At 49.2% G+C, this 13445-nt stretch overlaps 2 protein-coding genes across 4 annotated transcripts in view; both read right to left on the bottom strand.

Annotated features, from left to right (window-relative positions):
- Positions 1 to 243, bottom strand: part of LOC145337132 (retinal guanylyl cyclase 2-like) — a 46633-nt gene extending 46390 nt beyond the window's left edge. Inside the window, exon 1 of the mRNA XM_080181911.1 lies at positions 110 to 243. Within this exon, the coding sequence (XP_080038037.1) occupies positions 110 to 176 (67 nt within the window). The 5' untranslated portion in view covers positions 177 to 243. The remainder of the gene's footprint in view (positions 1 to 109) is intronic.
- Positions 244 to 887: 644 nt separating this feature from the next.
- cntrob (centrobin, centrosomal BRCA2 interacting protein) overlaps positions 888 to 13445 on the bottom strand; it is a 39977-nt gene continuing 27419 nt past the window's right edge. The window contains exons 17-21 of one of the 3 annotated variants that reach the window (XM_080181878.1): positions 12967 to 13152; positions 12371 to 12506; positions 11524 to 11602; positions 10210 to 10401; positions 888 to 942 (exon numbers count right to left, since the gene is read on the bottom strand). In XM_080181878.1, the coding sequence (XP_080038004.1) occupies positions 10255 to 10401; positions 11524 to 11602; positions 12371 to 12506; positions 12967 to 13152 (548 nt within the window). In that variant the 3' untranslated portion in view covers positions 888 to 942; positions 10210 to 10254. Of the gene's footprint in view, positions 943 to 9553; positions 10402 to 11523; positions 11603 to 12370; positions 12507 to 12966; positions 13153 to 13445 lie in introns of those variants that run through there. The other 2 variants (XM_080181877.1, XR_013885311.1) reach the window with 2 other exon arrangements.

The following is a 13445-nucleotide window of genomic DNA, read 5'->3' on the forward strand; positions in this document are numbered from 1 at the left end:
TTTCTGCTCTGTGGGGATTCTATGGTTCCCTGATGTATATGTAAATTATTATTGTTGAGTAATCAGAGGGAAACTCCGCTGCTGTTTGACCCTGCCTGGCAATTCCTACCTCTCAGGTTGTCCACCTCCTTAATGCGCCTTAGGACCTCAGCAGCTCCCTCGGCCTCTGTTTCCATGGTGACCACCAGGGCGACGGGAAGGCTGTAGTGCCGGAGGCGCTTGGCCAACTCCTGCCCCGTTTCCGCCCACAGCTCCTGTTCCGAGGTCACCACGGCGACGCTGGCCCACCGGAAGTGCTTGAGGACATGGAACAGGACCCCGGCAGCCGAGGGGATCGGTCTGGCCAAGGCGGGGAAGCCACCGCCACCCCGGTCCAGCTCCGGCACTAGGCAGGCCCAGGAGACGATCAGCTTCTTCCACTCCTTCCCGAAAAGGCCGGCAGCCGCGCAGTAGCCGGGGTTGAGGGGGCCGACCAAGGCCGAGGCTTTGTTCTCCAGCCCGGCGAATCCGGCTAGGCCTCGGGCTGTCTGGCAGGCCTCACCCAGCAAGACGTAATCGTACCAATGCCCCCGCCTCAGCAACGGGTCCTTGTTGATCCGGTCGATGGCCAACTTTGCAGCGACGTCCGGCAGGGCTTTGGCGAAGAACGGGTCACACTCCCACGGGCCCACCAGGCCGATCTTGAAAATGGCCGACTGGGGACAGAGGGGCAGGCAGAGGCCAATCAGAAGAGCCAGCTGCAGCCCTGTACAATCCCACTGGCCGCCTGCAGTACGGACTCTTCCACCAAACAATCCAGGGTGGTCGGACAAGCTGGGAGGAAAATTCCGGAAGGAAAATCTCATGGTCTGCGCACTGCCGACCTCTTTCAAAGCCCTTCCATCCAGCGCAAGGCGACCTCCTCTGAAGAAGGGGTGGGACGTTCATAAAAGATCCAGGAATCTTGCAGAGGGAAGATAAGATCAAGAAGGGTTAACTTAATCACAAATACCCCACCCCCTGACCCCCGCCCACTGCCCAAGACTCCCACTGTGGGACTTGACTCCCTCCATCTCTCCTCCAACCACATACATGCTGTGAGGATCTTGCTGGGTCGCTGACACCCACCTGAGCCAAAAGGCCGTGAGTTCAATCACCAGCCCAAAGGACTGAGCTCAAAATTGAGTCCAAAGGTGGATTGGCCATGCTAAATTGCCTCTTAGTGTCCAAAGATGTGCAGATTAGATGGATTGGTCATGCTAAATTGCCCCTTAGTGTCCCAAAATGCATAGTTTAGGTAGATTGGCCATGCTAAATTGCCCCTCAGTGTCCAAAGATGTGCAGGTTAGGTGGACTGGCCATGCTAAATTGCAATGGGATCTTGATCAATTGGGCCAGTGGGCTGACAAATGGCAGATGGAATTTAATTTAGACAAATGCAAGGTAATGCATTTTGGTAGATTGAGCCAGGGCAGGACTTACTCAGTTAATGGTATGGCATTGGGGAGAGTTACAGAACAAAGAGATCTCGGGGTACATGTTCATAGCTCCTTGAAAGTGGAGTCACAGGTGGACAGAGTGGTAAAGAAGGCATTCGGCATGCTTGGTTTCATTGGTCAGAACAGGAGTTGGGACGTCTTGTCGAAGTTGTAGAAGACATCGGTACTGCTGCACTTGGAATACTGTGCACAGTTCTGGTCACCCTATTATAGAAAGGATATTATTAAACTAGAAAGGGTGCAGAAAAGATTTACTAGAATGCTACCGGGACTTGATGGATTGAGTTATAAGGAGAGGCTGGATAGACTGGGACTTTTTTCTCTGGAGTGTAGGAGGCTGAGGGGTGACGTTATAGAGGTTTATAAAATAATTAGGAACAGAGACAAGGTAAATAGTCAATATCTTTTCCCAAAGGTAGGGCACTCTAAAACTAGAGGGTATAGGTTTAAGGTGAGAGAGGAGAGATGCAAAAGTGCTCAGAGGGGCAATTTTTTCACAGAGGGTGGTGAATGTCTGGAACGAGCTGCCAGAGGTAGTAGTAGAGGTGGGTACAATTTTATCTTTTAAAAAGCATTTAAATAGTTACATGGGTACGATGGGTGTAGAGGGATATGGGCCAAATATGAGCAATTGGGATTAGTTTAGGGGTTTTAAATAAAAGGGCAGCATGGACAAGTTGGGCCCAAGGGCCTGTTTCCATGCTGTAAACCTCTATGACTCTAAGTAAGGCTTACATTAATACTGCAATGAAGTTACTGTGAAATTCCCTCAGTCGCCACACTCTGGCACCTGTTTGGTTCATTGCACCTTAACCAGCACGTCTTTCAGATTGTGGGAGGAAACCGGAGCACCTGAAGGAAACCCATGCAGACATGGGGAGAATGTCCAAACTTCACACAAACAGTGACCCAAGCCAGGAATCAAACCCAGGTCCCTGGCACTGTGAGGCAGCAGCGCTAACCATTGTGCTACTGTGCCATCCGTGTACAACACAGAGGATCATAATCATCTGTGGAGTACATCTTACAAGGTCTTCCCCTCCTCACTACTGAAGTAACCTTACAGTTAATCTGATATGAAATTCTCACACTAAATCCACACTTTAAGTTGCTACATGCTCTTTGACTTGATTAGTCCAACTGCAGACTAACAAGATTAATAGATTAGCAGACCAGCTCTTTCTGAAGAGAGAGCGAGATAGAAGATGACTCAAACATCCAAAGCAGAGAGAGAGAGAGAGACGGAAAAACACTTATCTAAGTGTGGACAAAGGGAGGTAGAGGGGCTCTTGAGAAGAATCCTAAAGATCACTCTGAGTGCGAATGTTCCCAAATTGGAATGAGGACACATTAAAGAATGACGGATTCTGTTCAGAACATGAATAAATACATCAGCATTGCATTGATGTGGTACATTTCACAACCTCCACATGTTTAACATTAAGAGGCGTCCTCTTAGGACTGGGCTGAGGAGAGACCTTTTCGTGAGGGAATCGGGGCAAGGTAATAGGATCATAGAATCCCGACAGTGCAGGAGAGACCACTCAGCCCATCCAGTCTGCACCAACTCACCAACAAGGCATCCTACTCAAACCCTCTCTCTTTTTAATTTGATTTGATTTATTATTGTCACCTGCATTGGGATACCGTGAAAAGTATTGTTTCTTGCGCGCTATACAAAGCATACCGTTCATAGAAAAGGAAATGAGAGAGTGCAGAATGTAGTGTTACAGTCACAGCTAGGGTGTAGAGAAAGGTCAACTTAATGCAAGGTAGGCTAATTTAAAAGTCTGATGGCAGCAGGGAAGGAGCTGTTCTTGAGTGAGCTGGTATGTGACCTCAGACTTAGTGTGTCACTAGATCCATTTCACCACACACAGAAATCAAGATTGCTACAGGTTTAATTTGTTACTTTGATCATTCTAGATCTGTTCATGAGGGCTGACCACGGGTCTGGGAGGGTTGGGAAACTAACTGTATCACTGGCAGCAATTCCACTAACCCCTTATACCCGAGACTTGCGATAGATGGTTGGCACACCAGCACAGTGGCTAGCACTGCTGCCTCACAGCGCCAGGGGCCCAGGTTCGATTCCCACTGTGCGGAGTCTGCACGTTCTCCCCTTGTCTGCATGGGTTTCCTTCGGGTGCTCCGGTTTCCTCCCAAAGTTGTGCTGGTTATGTGCATTAGCTACGCCAAATTCTCCCTCAGTGTACTGGAGGTGCCGGAGTGTGGCGACTTGAGGATTTTCACAGCAACTTCATCGCAGTGTTAACGTGAGCCTACTTGTGACACACAGAATCCCTACAGTGCAGAAGGAGCCCATTTGGCCCATCGCGTCTGCATCACCCACAATCCCACTTAAGTTCTTTCCCCATAACTCCATGCATTTACCCTAGCTAGTCCCCTGACACTAAGGGGAAATTTAACATGGCCAATCCACCTAACCCACACATCTTTGGACACTAAGGGACAACTTAGCATGGCCAATCAACCTAACCCACACATCTTTGGACACTAAGGGTCAATTTAGTATGGCCAATCCACCTAACCAGCACGCCTTTCAACTGTGGGAGTTAACCGGAGCACCCAGCGGAAACCCACGCAAATACATGGAGAACATGCAAACTCCACACAGACAGTGACTCAAGCCGGAATCAAACCCAGGTCCCTGGCGCTCTGAGGCAGCAGTGCTAACCACAGTGCCACTATGGTGCCCATGAATAAATAAACAGAGGTTGGTTATACACATTCCAAATAATACAAGTCAATAGTTAGTTATAAATGTAAAAGAAAATCCACAATGATGTTCAAATGAACTTCAATGTTTTGCGATACAACGCAACGGGCCAAGTTGGGATTTCCCTGTATTTTTTGGTGATTATTGAGATTTCTTTTCTTGTATTTTCCAGCAACCTCCGCCGCCAAAATGGTTTCACGTTTAATAAGAAAATAAATGAGAAAGGGACTCACCTGCTCAAACCAGTGGGCAAAACAGATCTCCCTCACAATTAAATTTAGCCCGTAAAAGATGGAACAGTCAGTGGTGACACTGGCAGCAGCTCAGGGTAGGGAAGGCTTGTACCCCAGGGGAGATTGGGGGGCAGGATGTCCGATTTCCTCAGCCTCCCCAGGACCCCCCTTTTTGGGGGAAGGGGGAATCTGGGGAAAGTAGCGGAAGCCAGAGACGCGAGGAGCCAGGGGGCGAAAACCAGATCGGAAGAGGAGAGGTTGTGGGTTGAGAAAGGGCGAAAGGCAGCTCCTGTCTGTTACTTAATCCCCGCTGCTGCCGCTAGTTTGACTGTAAGCGGATTACAGGAGATATTCTGAGTGTCTCAGGCAGGAATGAGAAGAGGTGGAGGGGTAATTCTTGATTTGATTTATTATTGTCACCTGTATTGGGAAACAGTTAAAAATATTGTTTCTTGCGTGCTATACAGACAAAGCATATCATTCATAGAGTACATAGGGGAGAAGGATTTGATTTATTATTGTCACATGTATTGAGATACAGTGAAAAGTATTGTTTCTTGTGCGCTATACAGACAAAGCATACCATTCATAGAGTACATAGGGGAAAAGGATTTGATTTATTATTGTCACATGTATTGGGATACAGTGAAAAGTATTGTTTCTATACAGACAAAGCATACTGTTCCTAGGGAAGGAAAGGAGAGAGTGCAGAATGTAGTGTTACAGTCACAGCTAGGGTGTCAAGAAAGATCAACTTAATGCAAGGTAGGTCCATTCAAAAGTCTGATGGCAGCAGGGAAGAAGCTGTTCTTGAGTCATTTGGCACGTGACCTCAGACTTTTGTATCTTTTTCCCTGACGGAAGAAGGTGGAAGAGAGAACGCATGGGGTCCTTAATTATGCTGGCTGCTTTTCCCGAGGCAGCAGGAAGTGTAGACAGAGTCAACGGATGGGAGGCTGGTTTGCGTGATGGATTGGGCTACATTCACGACCTTTTGCAGTTTCTTGCGGTCTTGGGCAGAGCAGGAGCCCAAACCAAGCTGTGATACAAGGAGAAAGAATGCTTTCTAATGGCGCATCTGTAGAAGTTGGTGAGAGTCGTAGCTGACATGCCAAATTTCCTTACTCTTCTGAGAAAGTGGAGGCATTAGTGAGCATGTCTTAACTATAGCGTTGGCATCAGATTCACACCAATGTTTCAACATATGTAGGAACGTAATCTTACATCTCGACAGCCTCAGGACATCCCTATCGAGCCCATCTGCTGTTCCTTGGAGTGGAATCACTGTTGCAACTGTCGGAAAACAGGCAGCCAAATTTGCGCACAGCAAGATCCCACAAACAGCAAGGTGAAAACAACCGGGTGATGTTACCTTTCCCGGTGGTGCAAAGGGGCTGAAGAGAAACATCGGATGTGACACTCAAGTTAACTCAATGTTCCCCCACCCACCCCCCGGATGGCTTACGGGACCCTTGGCTTAAGGTCAGATCGACAAAGCAGCACTTAAGGCAGTGCAGCAACCTTTGAGCGTGGCTCCGGGAGTGGCAGTCTTCAGGAGGTGCTGCCGACTCGGGACCAGAATCCGGTTCTATGGTTAGGCAGCACAAGGAGTACTTCCAATGTCCTCCAACATTGGCAGGTCTGAAGAGCTTGGGTCCTGGAGTACCATCAGAGGTAGGACGGCCAATATTTAACATTTGACCCACTGATCATTGAACCAGTTCAACCGGTTTCCGTGTTGTTGTCTGCAAGCTTGCAGAGCGTTAATCAGTTATCACATTTCCTACAGTGGCTACAAGACATGGTGGCACAGTGGTTAGCATTGCTGCCTCACAGCGCCAGGGATCTGGGGTCAATTCTGGCCTCAGCTTACTGTCTGTGTAGAGTTTGCTCATTCTCCTTGTGTCTGCGTGGGTTTCCTCCAGGTGCTCCAGTTTCCTCCCACAAAGATGTGCAGGTTAGGTGGATTGGCTATGCTAAATTGTCCCTTAGCATCCAAAGATGTGTAGGTTCGATGGATTGGTCATGTTAAATTGCCCCTTAGTGTCCAAGATGTAAAGGTTAGGGGGGATTGGCTATGCTAAATTGTCCCTTAATGTCCAAAGATATGCGGGTTAGGTGGATTGGCCGTGCTAAATTGTCCCTTAGTGTCCAAAGATTCCGGGGGATTGGGTAACTTAGGATTGGGAAGAATACCTTCCCTGTGAAATCACCTGACCAGCATGGTAATGGAGGAGCGGGAAAGCGGGAAGGTGGGGAGAGCTACTTGCTTGCTTGCAATGCAGTTGTTTCAATGGATGGGAAAGAAACTGGTTTAAAGGCAAAAGCTAGTGATTTCCAGAAAAATCACACGGAGCACTTTTAAGTTTTAAAATTTGTTTTTTGAATTCATTGGGACTAAACAGAGAATGCGAATGGCTGTCCAGATCACACAGTTTGCCCTGCCTGTAATGAAATGGTTATCAGTGTGCAGCCGATGTCCCTCGTCTCAGTCCGTCTTTGGAAAACTGAGAAGCTGAGATGAGATCAGGCTGTGTTTTCCTCGATGCTAAAGCTCTATTGGTGAGAACCTCAGGGATTTATTTTAAAAATCTGTGTTCACACGAGGGTGCTCCAGATCGACAGTGTTGAAACCCTATAAACTTTATCCTTTTCAAAAAAAAGGTCTATTCTTCAACCTCCCAGCTTAGCAGAGGCGCCGATTTTGTTTCCAAAAGAGAAAATGCTGGAAAATCTCAGCACATCTGGCGGTATCTGTAAGGAGAGAAGAGTTTCGAGTCCGGATGACCCTTGTTTGCGTGTGTATGCGTGTCGTGAAATTTCAAGGATGGGGAGGGAGTTATACTTCCAGATTATAATTGTGTGTTTACCAGTACTGGCAACTTGTTTTAAAAAACTTCTGTTTTATGATTAATCTATCCAGTTTATTGAAAGAAGCCTGTCTAAAGTCTCTTTAATTCTTATAGAAGCGATGATAAATAATTGGTTATTCTGGTGGAAATTTTTGCACTATATTGCAACCTGCACAGCATTGGGTCTAGACAAACTATGCACTGCTCCTGTAACAAAACTGCGAAGGCAGAAGCTCCTTCACCAAAATCCCTTTATTTAAAACTCTTACACGGAGTGCTATCAGTCAGCAGTCTACATTCGCTAGTACAAGAGGAACTGACTCTTCCGGTTAAATACAAAACAAAGGCTCACTGATTTGTCCATCAATTAGATCCTTAAATCGGGAAGTCCATACTCCAATAGACCAACCTCAATGGGCTGACTGAAGTCACTAACCTCCCATCCCACTTGTAACATCAGTGAGAGGCACTTCCCATGAATTAATATTTATAAAAAGTTATCCAGTCCTGTCTCTTGCCCCAAGATGTCCTTAGTACCCGAGGCAACTTGCCAATGGGTAAGTTGGAAACACGGAGCTGTTAGTGAGTGACAGAATTAGTCATATCACCCGACTCTTGCTCCCTTCACTGTGGCTCAATGGCTTAGTGGATAGTATTTGTGCCTCTGAACCAGAGGGTTGTGGGTTCTACGTTGACCAGCTCCCATTAGAAAAAACAGACCGGAGCACGAAAGTCCAAGATGCCATGCAAGTGTGATACTCAGATAGGGCTGCAAGAGGTATGCATTGGAGAAGACATTAAACAGAGATCCCACTAGCTTTCTCAGGGTGGCACATTGGTTAGCACTGCTGCCTTACAGGGTTCTGGGTTTGAACTGCCGTGGCAGTTCGCAGGGCAACTGGAGATGTGGGTCTGGACCTGTTAGCCACATCCACATCCACATCCAAAGAACAAAGCAAAAATATAACCTGGAGCATCAGCACAGACCAGGGAAGGTTCAAATCTTAGCTTGGAGCTGAAATTTCACGGCAGTGATTCTCCCATCTCGCTGTGCTAAATCTTTTAAGTGCCGCATGCAAGTGCATTGGCCGATTCGCAGGAGCATTCGGGCCCCTCCTGCGTCTCCCAGCACAGGATTTCTGGTGGCTCCAGGCTGGAAATCGACAGGGAGGTGCCATTTAAACATAATTTAAGTTCCATTAGCTCGCATCTCTCACCCCGCACAGTACTTCACTCCAGCGGCTCACCCCACTGGAGTGAAGGCCGGGGGGGGGGGGGGGGCAGCAATCGGGGCTTCCCCATTAGGGAAGGATGTCAGGAGGGTACCCCCGGACATTAGCACCTTGGCAATTCCAGCCTGAGCCCTCAACACTGCCCAAGGGACAAAGTACCCAGGAGGGAGCTTGGCTCTGCCCAATGGGCAGTGCCAAGGGGATGAGACATATGGGGAGGGGCCTAGGAGGCGATCAGTGGGGGTGGTGGGTAGGGTTCCAGCTGCCACTCTGCACTAGGATTGAGGGAAGCAGGGAGGTCAGCAATGGGGCTCTGTGTGTGTACATGTGTATGTGCACGTGGTGGGGTGCCTGAGCGGAAGGTGGGTGATGCTGGGGTTGCGGGGCTGGCCAGTGATTGGGAGGCCTTCAGTGCAGGGCGACTGCACATGGACAACCTGGGCACCGACCGACCTGCACACACGCAGTAGCTCGCTCAGCGTGCTGATTTCAGCCTCTTCAGCGGGGATAGGCCCTACCCCCTGAAATTTAAATGATATTCACACTGGCAGCCTCTGCAGTGCACAGTGTGCGGGAGATTCTTCTCTAAACTCCCAGTGAAAAAAGACAGTTTGAGTTACTTCAGTTTGAACGCGAATTCGACCTTAGGATTTTTGGGGGCGAATTCTGCCCCATCTCTTTGGATCCAGCATTGACACGTTTATGCTCGAGAACAACTTTGCAGAAGGACTTTGTTTCGAGTGCAAGCCGACTAGAATTGGAGCCAACATGTTCCATCCTATCCCTACCTCCCTGTCCCCTCAATCCCCTGAGTCTCTGACAATCCACAGGCTCTTAAACCCAAGCCAGCTAAATCGATTAGTTCCCTCAGCCACTCTCGATTCACAGATTCTGAGGCAGGCGGTCGATCACAAGACAGAATCTCCAAAGCCCAGCAAAAGGCTACGCCCAAGTCCTTCAAGTTCGAAACATTACAGACACGATAAAAGATCTTTTTCTTTCATTAATAAGTTCCATGTAAGTTTATTATATAAAAATTCATATTAAAATAAGGTATTTGAGTTTGTAAAAAAAAACACACAGATACACAAAAATATAAACAGTAATCGGGTAAAGATAAATACACAGCAAACACAAGGGTAAAAAAAAAGGGCGTAGTTTTACCGTCAGACACAGTCAGGTATATATTAAGTGCTTACTTATAGTATTAAACAGTGCAGGATTTGGCACCCTGGAGGTATTTGTATGGGACACTGCATAGGAAAGACCATAGGCATCGTTAGACTGTTAGATACATTTTAGGCGTCCTTTCCAAACACGTAGGGGTGAATTAAACCAATGATTTTGGAAACGGGGGAGGGGGTCAAGAACTGGCCAAACCTCGATCGCGGATGGGAAGGTTACCAGGCAGAGCTACGCATCACTAGTGCATTCATCATGGACGGCCAAAGCAGGAGGGGATGCAGCCAGGGATTGACAATACAAGGTGTACCACAGCAATCTGCTCCGTCATTCTGTGACAGCAGGACTGGTTGAGGCCGAATGGTGTACCTAACGTAACATGGGCCCCACCTCCCCACAATGCCTGACTAAAAAGCTGTGGAGCTCAAGAGGATGTAAAAACCAACATTCTGACCCTTCACACTCATTATAAAATCGACACCCGAGCACTACCTTCACACCGGTCATTGGTTTGATTCCCCAGTGTCGGAGGCTGTGTTATCTCCAGATTGCTGTCTTGCCTCCCTTGCCTCCGGGATGGGCAGCTGCAGCTTTCTTCCCCAGTTTGCCAGGGTTGGAGCTCTTTTCCGTCGCCGCCATCTTGTTGCCCGCCAGCCGCCTCTGGCTGCTGTGTGCCGATGATGCCTGGAAGGATAAAACGCGGGGAGGGATTATCAAACCCCCTGGAAGCTGTGAGTGGACGGAGAGGGGGAGTGCTAGAGTCACCCGTCCAGTAACCCAGAGGCCCGGCCTCCAGTTTCAAATCCCACCGCAGCGGCTGGTGGAGTTTCCATTCAATTAATAAAACCCAGAATTCAAAAGCTATTCCCAGAAACGGTGACTGGGAATCAGTTTCCCTTTTCTTCTGGTTTATAAGGGTGGCACGGTGGCACAGCGGTTAGCACTGCTGCCTCACAGCACCAGGGATCCAGGTTCAATTCCCGGCTTGTGTCATTGTCTGTGTGGAGACTGCACATTCTCCCTGTGTCTGCGTGGGTTCCCCTGGGTGCTCCGGTTTCCTCCCACGGTCCAAAGATGTGTAGGTTAGGTGGATTGGCCATGCTAAATTGCCCCTTAATGCCCAAAGATGTGTAGGTTAGGGGGACTGGCCATGCTAAATTGTATCCAAAGATGTGTAGGTTAGGTGGATTGGCCATGCTAAATCGCCCCTTAGTGTCAGGGGGATTAGCATGGTAAATAAGGGGATTATGGGAATAGGGCCTGGGTGGGATTGTTGTCGGGCCAGACTCAATGGGCCGAATGGCGTCCTTCAGCACTGTAAGGATTCTATGATTCTATTACGTGCCCTTTAGGGAAGAAAATGTGCCATCCTTATCTCAGTCTGGCCTACACGTGACTCCAAAGCCACAGCAATGTGGCTGACTCTCAACTGCCCTCTGAAATGGTCTAGCAAGCCACACAATTTTTGTTTTTAATTCCTTCATGGGCTGTGGGCGTTGCTGGCTGGGCCAGCCTTGATAGCCCATCCCTAATTGCCCCTTCAGAAGGTGAGGGTGAGCTGCCTTCTTGCAGTCCCACGTGGTGTCGGTACACCCACTGTGCTGCTAAGTTGGGGCGGTGGGGGGAGGCGATGGTGGAGTTCCAGGATTTTGGCCCAGTGAAGGAACAGCTGATATATTTCCCAGTCAGGATGGTGAGTGGCTCAGAGGGGAACCTCCAGGTCATGGTGTTTCCATGATTCTGCTCAAGGGCAATGGCCCAATGCCCCAGTCGTCTAGCCAGTGAGGAACAGCCTCGGGAACTCACCTCTCGCTTGGCTGCCAGGCTTAACTTCTGATCCAGGTTTTTCCGAGCAGAGGCTATCACACTTTCCGAGCCTTCCGGCCTGGAAAATAGAAACAGGAAGGTTGGTTAGATCGCAGGGGGGGGGATATCAGTGACAGCTAAATGTTAGCAAAGTTAACTCTTGACCAGTCCAGTGTGGGCGCATATGTGTAATTATAAGAAAATACTAAGGAGCAATTTAGCATGGCCAATCCACCTAACCCGCACATCTTTGGACTGTGGGAGGAAACCCATGCAGACACAGGGAGAACGTGGAAAGTCCACACGGACTGTCACCCGAGGCCAGAGCTGAACCCGGTCCCTGGCGCTGTGAGGCAGCAGTGCTAACCACTGTGCCACCATGCCACGGATTAGATGAATTAGCAATGGAAAATGTGTCGGGTTAGCAGGCTCGGGGCAGGGGAGAGGACCTGGGTAAGATGCCCTGTCAGAGATTCAGTGCAGGTTCGATGGGCCGAATAGTCTCTTCTGAGCTGTCGGGATTCTATGAATTCTGCGTAAAGCGGGGAAAAAAACTGAAACTAAAAGCAAAAGTGATGTGGATGCTGGAATACTGTAATTAAAACAAAGTGCTGGGAATATTCAGCAGGTCTGGCAGCATCTGGGGAGACAGAAGACCAGGATTAACAATTGGTTCTGACAAAAGGTTCTCAACCTTAAACGCAAGTTCTCTCTGCACAGATGCTGCCGGATCTCCTGAATGCTTTATAAACTGGACAAGATTAGAGGCAATATGTCTTCGGCAACCTTGTTTTTTTGGGTGGGGGGGGGGGATTGTCGAGGCCAGGGGGTGACGCTTTGTACAAACCCGTTCTGCTGGGCTGCTCTCAGGTAGGTGAAGAGCTCGTCCATGGCTGGCACTGGTCGATCGGACGTACTGTACAAACTCAACAGTCTCGAGAGTTCTCCAATTTGTTTAGGTGACAGCACACCACCGGAGGACCCTACGCAGAGAGGTAGAAACACGTCAGAGAGGGGGTGGGGGTGGCACTTCCTCGCAAAGTAACGAGCGATACAGCACAAGAACAGGCCATTCGGCCCTCCAAGCCTGTGCCGATCATGATGCCAGCCTATAGTGGCTGAGCTAATAGCAGTTGCTTCTCGCTGACACTCCTGGCTCGGTCTTCCAGGCTCTGCGCAAGTCCAGCTCACCCAGAGCTTTGAAACCTAACTCACAGCCAAGTCCAGTTGGCAGGTTGCCCCCTTGTGCCCACGGTCCGCTCCTTTCAACATCAGCAGCCGTGCCGGCGGCTGTGTCCGGGCTCTTGCTGTGCACAATTTGGCTGCTGGCCTTCCCAGCGTCACAACAGGGACTGTGGGTCAACATGATAGAACCTCCGCAGATTACTTTGGGGACTTCACACAGCTGCGCACTAGTTTCTGTTCAGTTTGAAGGTCTCGCACCTGATTTCGGAGGGCTTTGCTGTCCCACCAGCTGCTGCAACGGGACGATCTCCGAGGGACTGACTTTCACTTTCTGCACGGCATTACTGGAAGGCCTGCTGCTTTGCACTGGGGCCAAGTGCCGTGTCGGCTGGGAACTGCCACCCTCCCAGAGACTGGAGCCATCTCGCAGTCCTAGAGAGCCTCCTGAAAAGGAGAAAACACTTTAGAATCATACAGTGCAGGAGAGACCCTTTGGCCTGCACCAACACACGAGAAACACCTGAACCCCCACTTAACCCCATTTACCAGCACTTGGCCCATCGCCCTGAATGTTACAATGTGACAAGTACTCATCCAGGTACTTTTGAAAGGATGTGAGGCCTCCACCACCCTCCCAGGCAGCACATTCCCGACCCTCACCACCCTCTGGATAAAAATGTTTTCCCTCAAATCCCCCCTAAACCCCCCCCACCCCTCACTTTTAACTTCTGTCCCCT

This window comes from Carcharhinus amblyrhynchos, unplaced genomic scaffold, assembly GCF_965287045.1.
Source record: "Carcharhinus amblyrhynchos unplaced genomic scaffold, sCarAmb.v2.hapA scaffold_43, whole genome shotgun sequence".
NCBI lineage: Eukaryota > Metazoa > Chordata > Chondrichthyes > Carcharhiniformes > Carcharhinidae > Carcharhinus > Carcharhinus amblyrhynchos.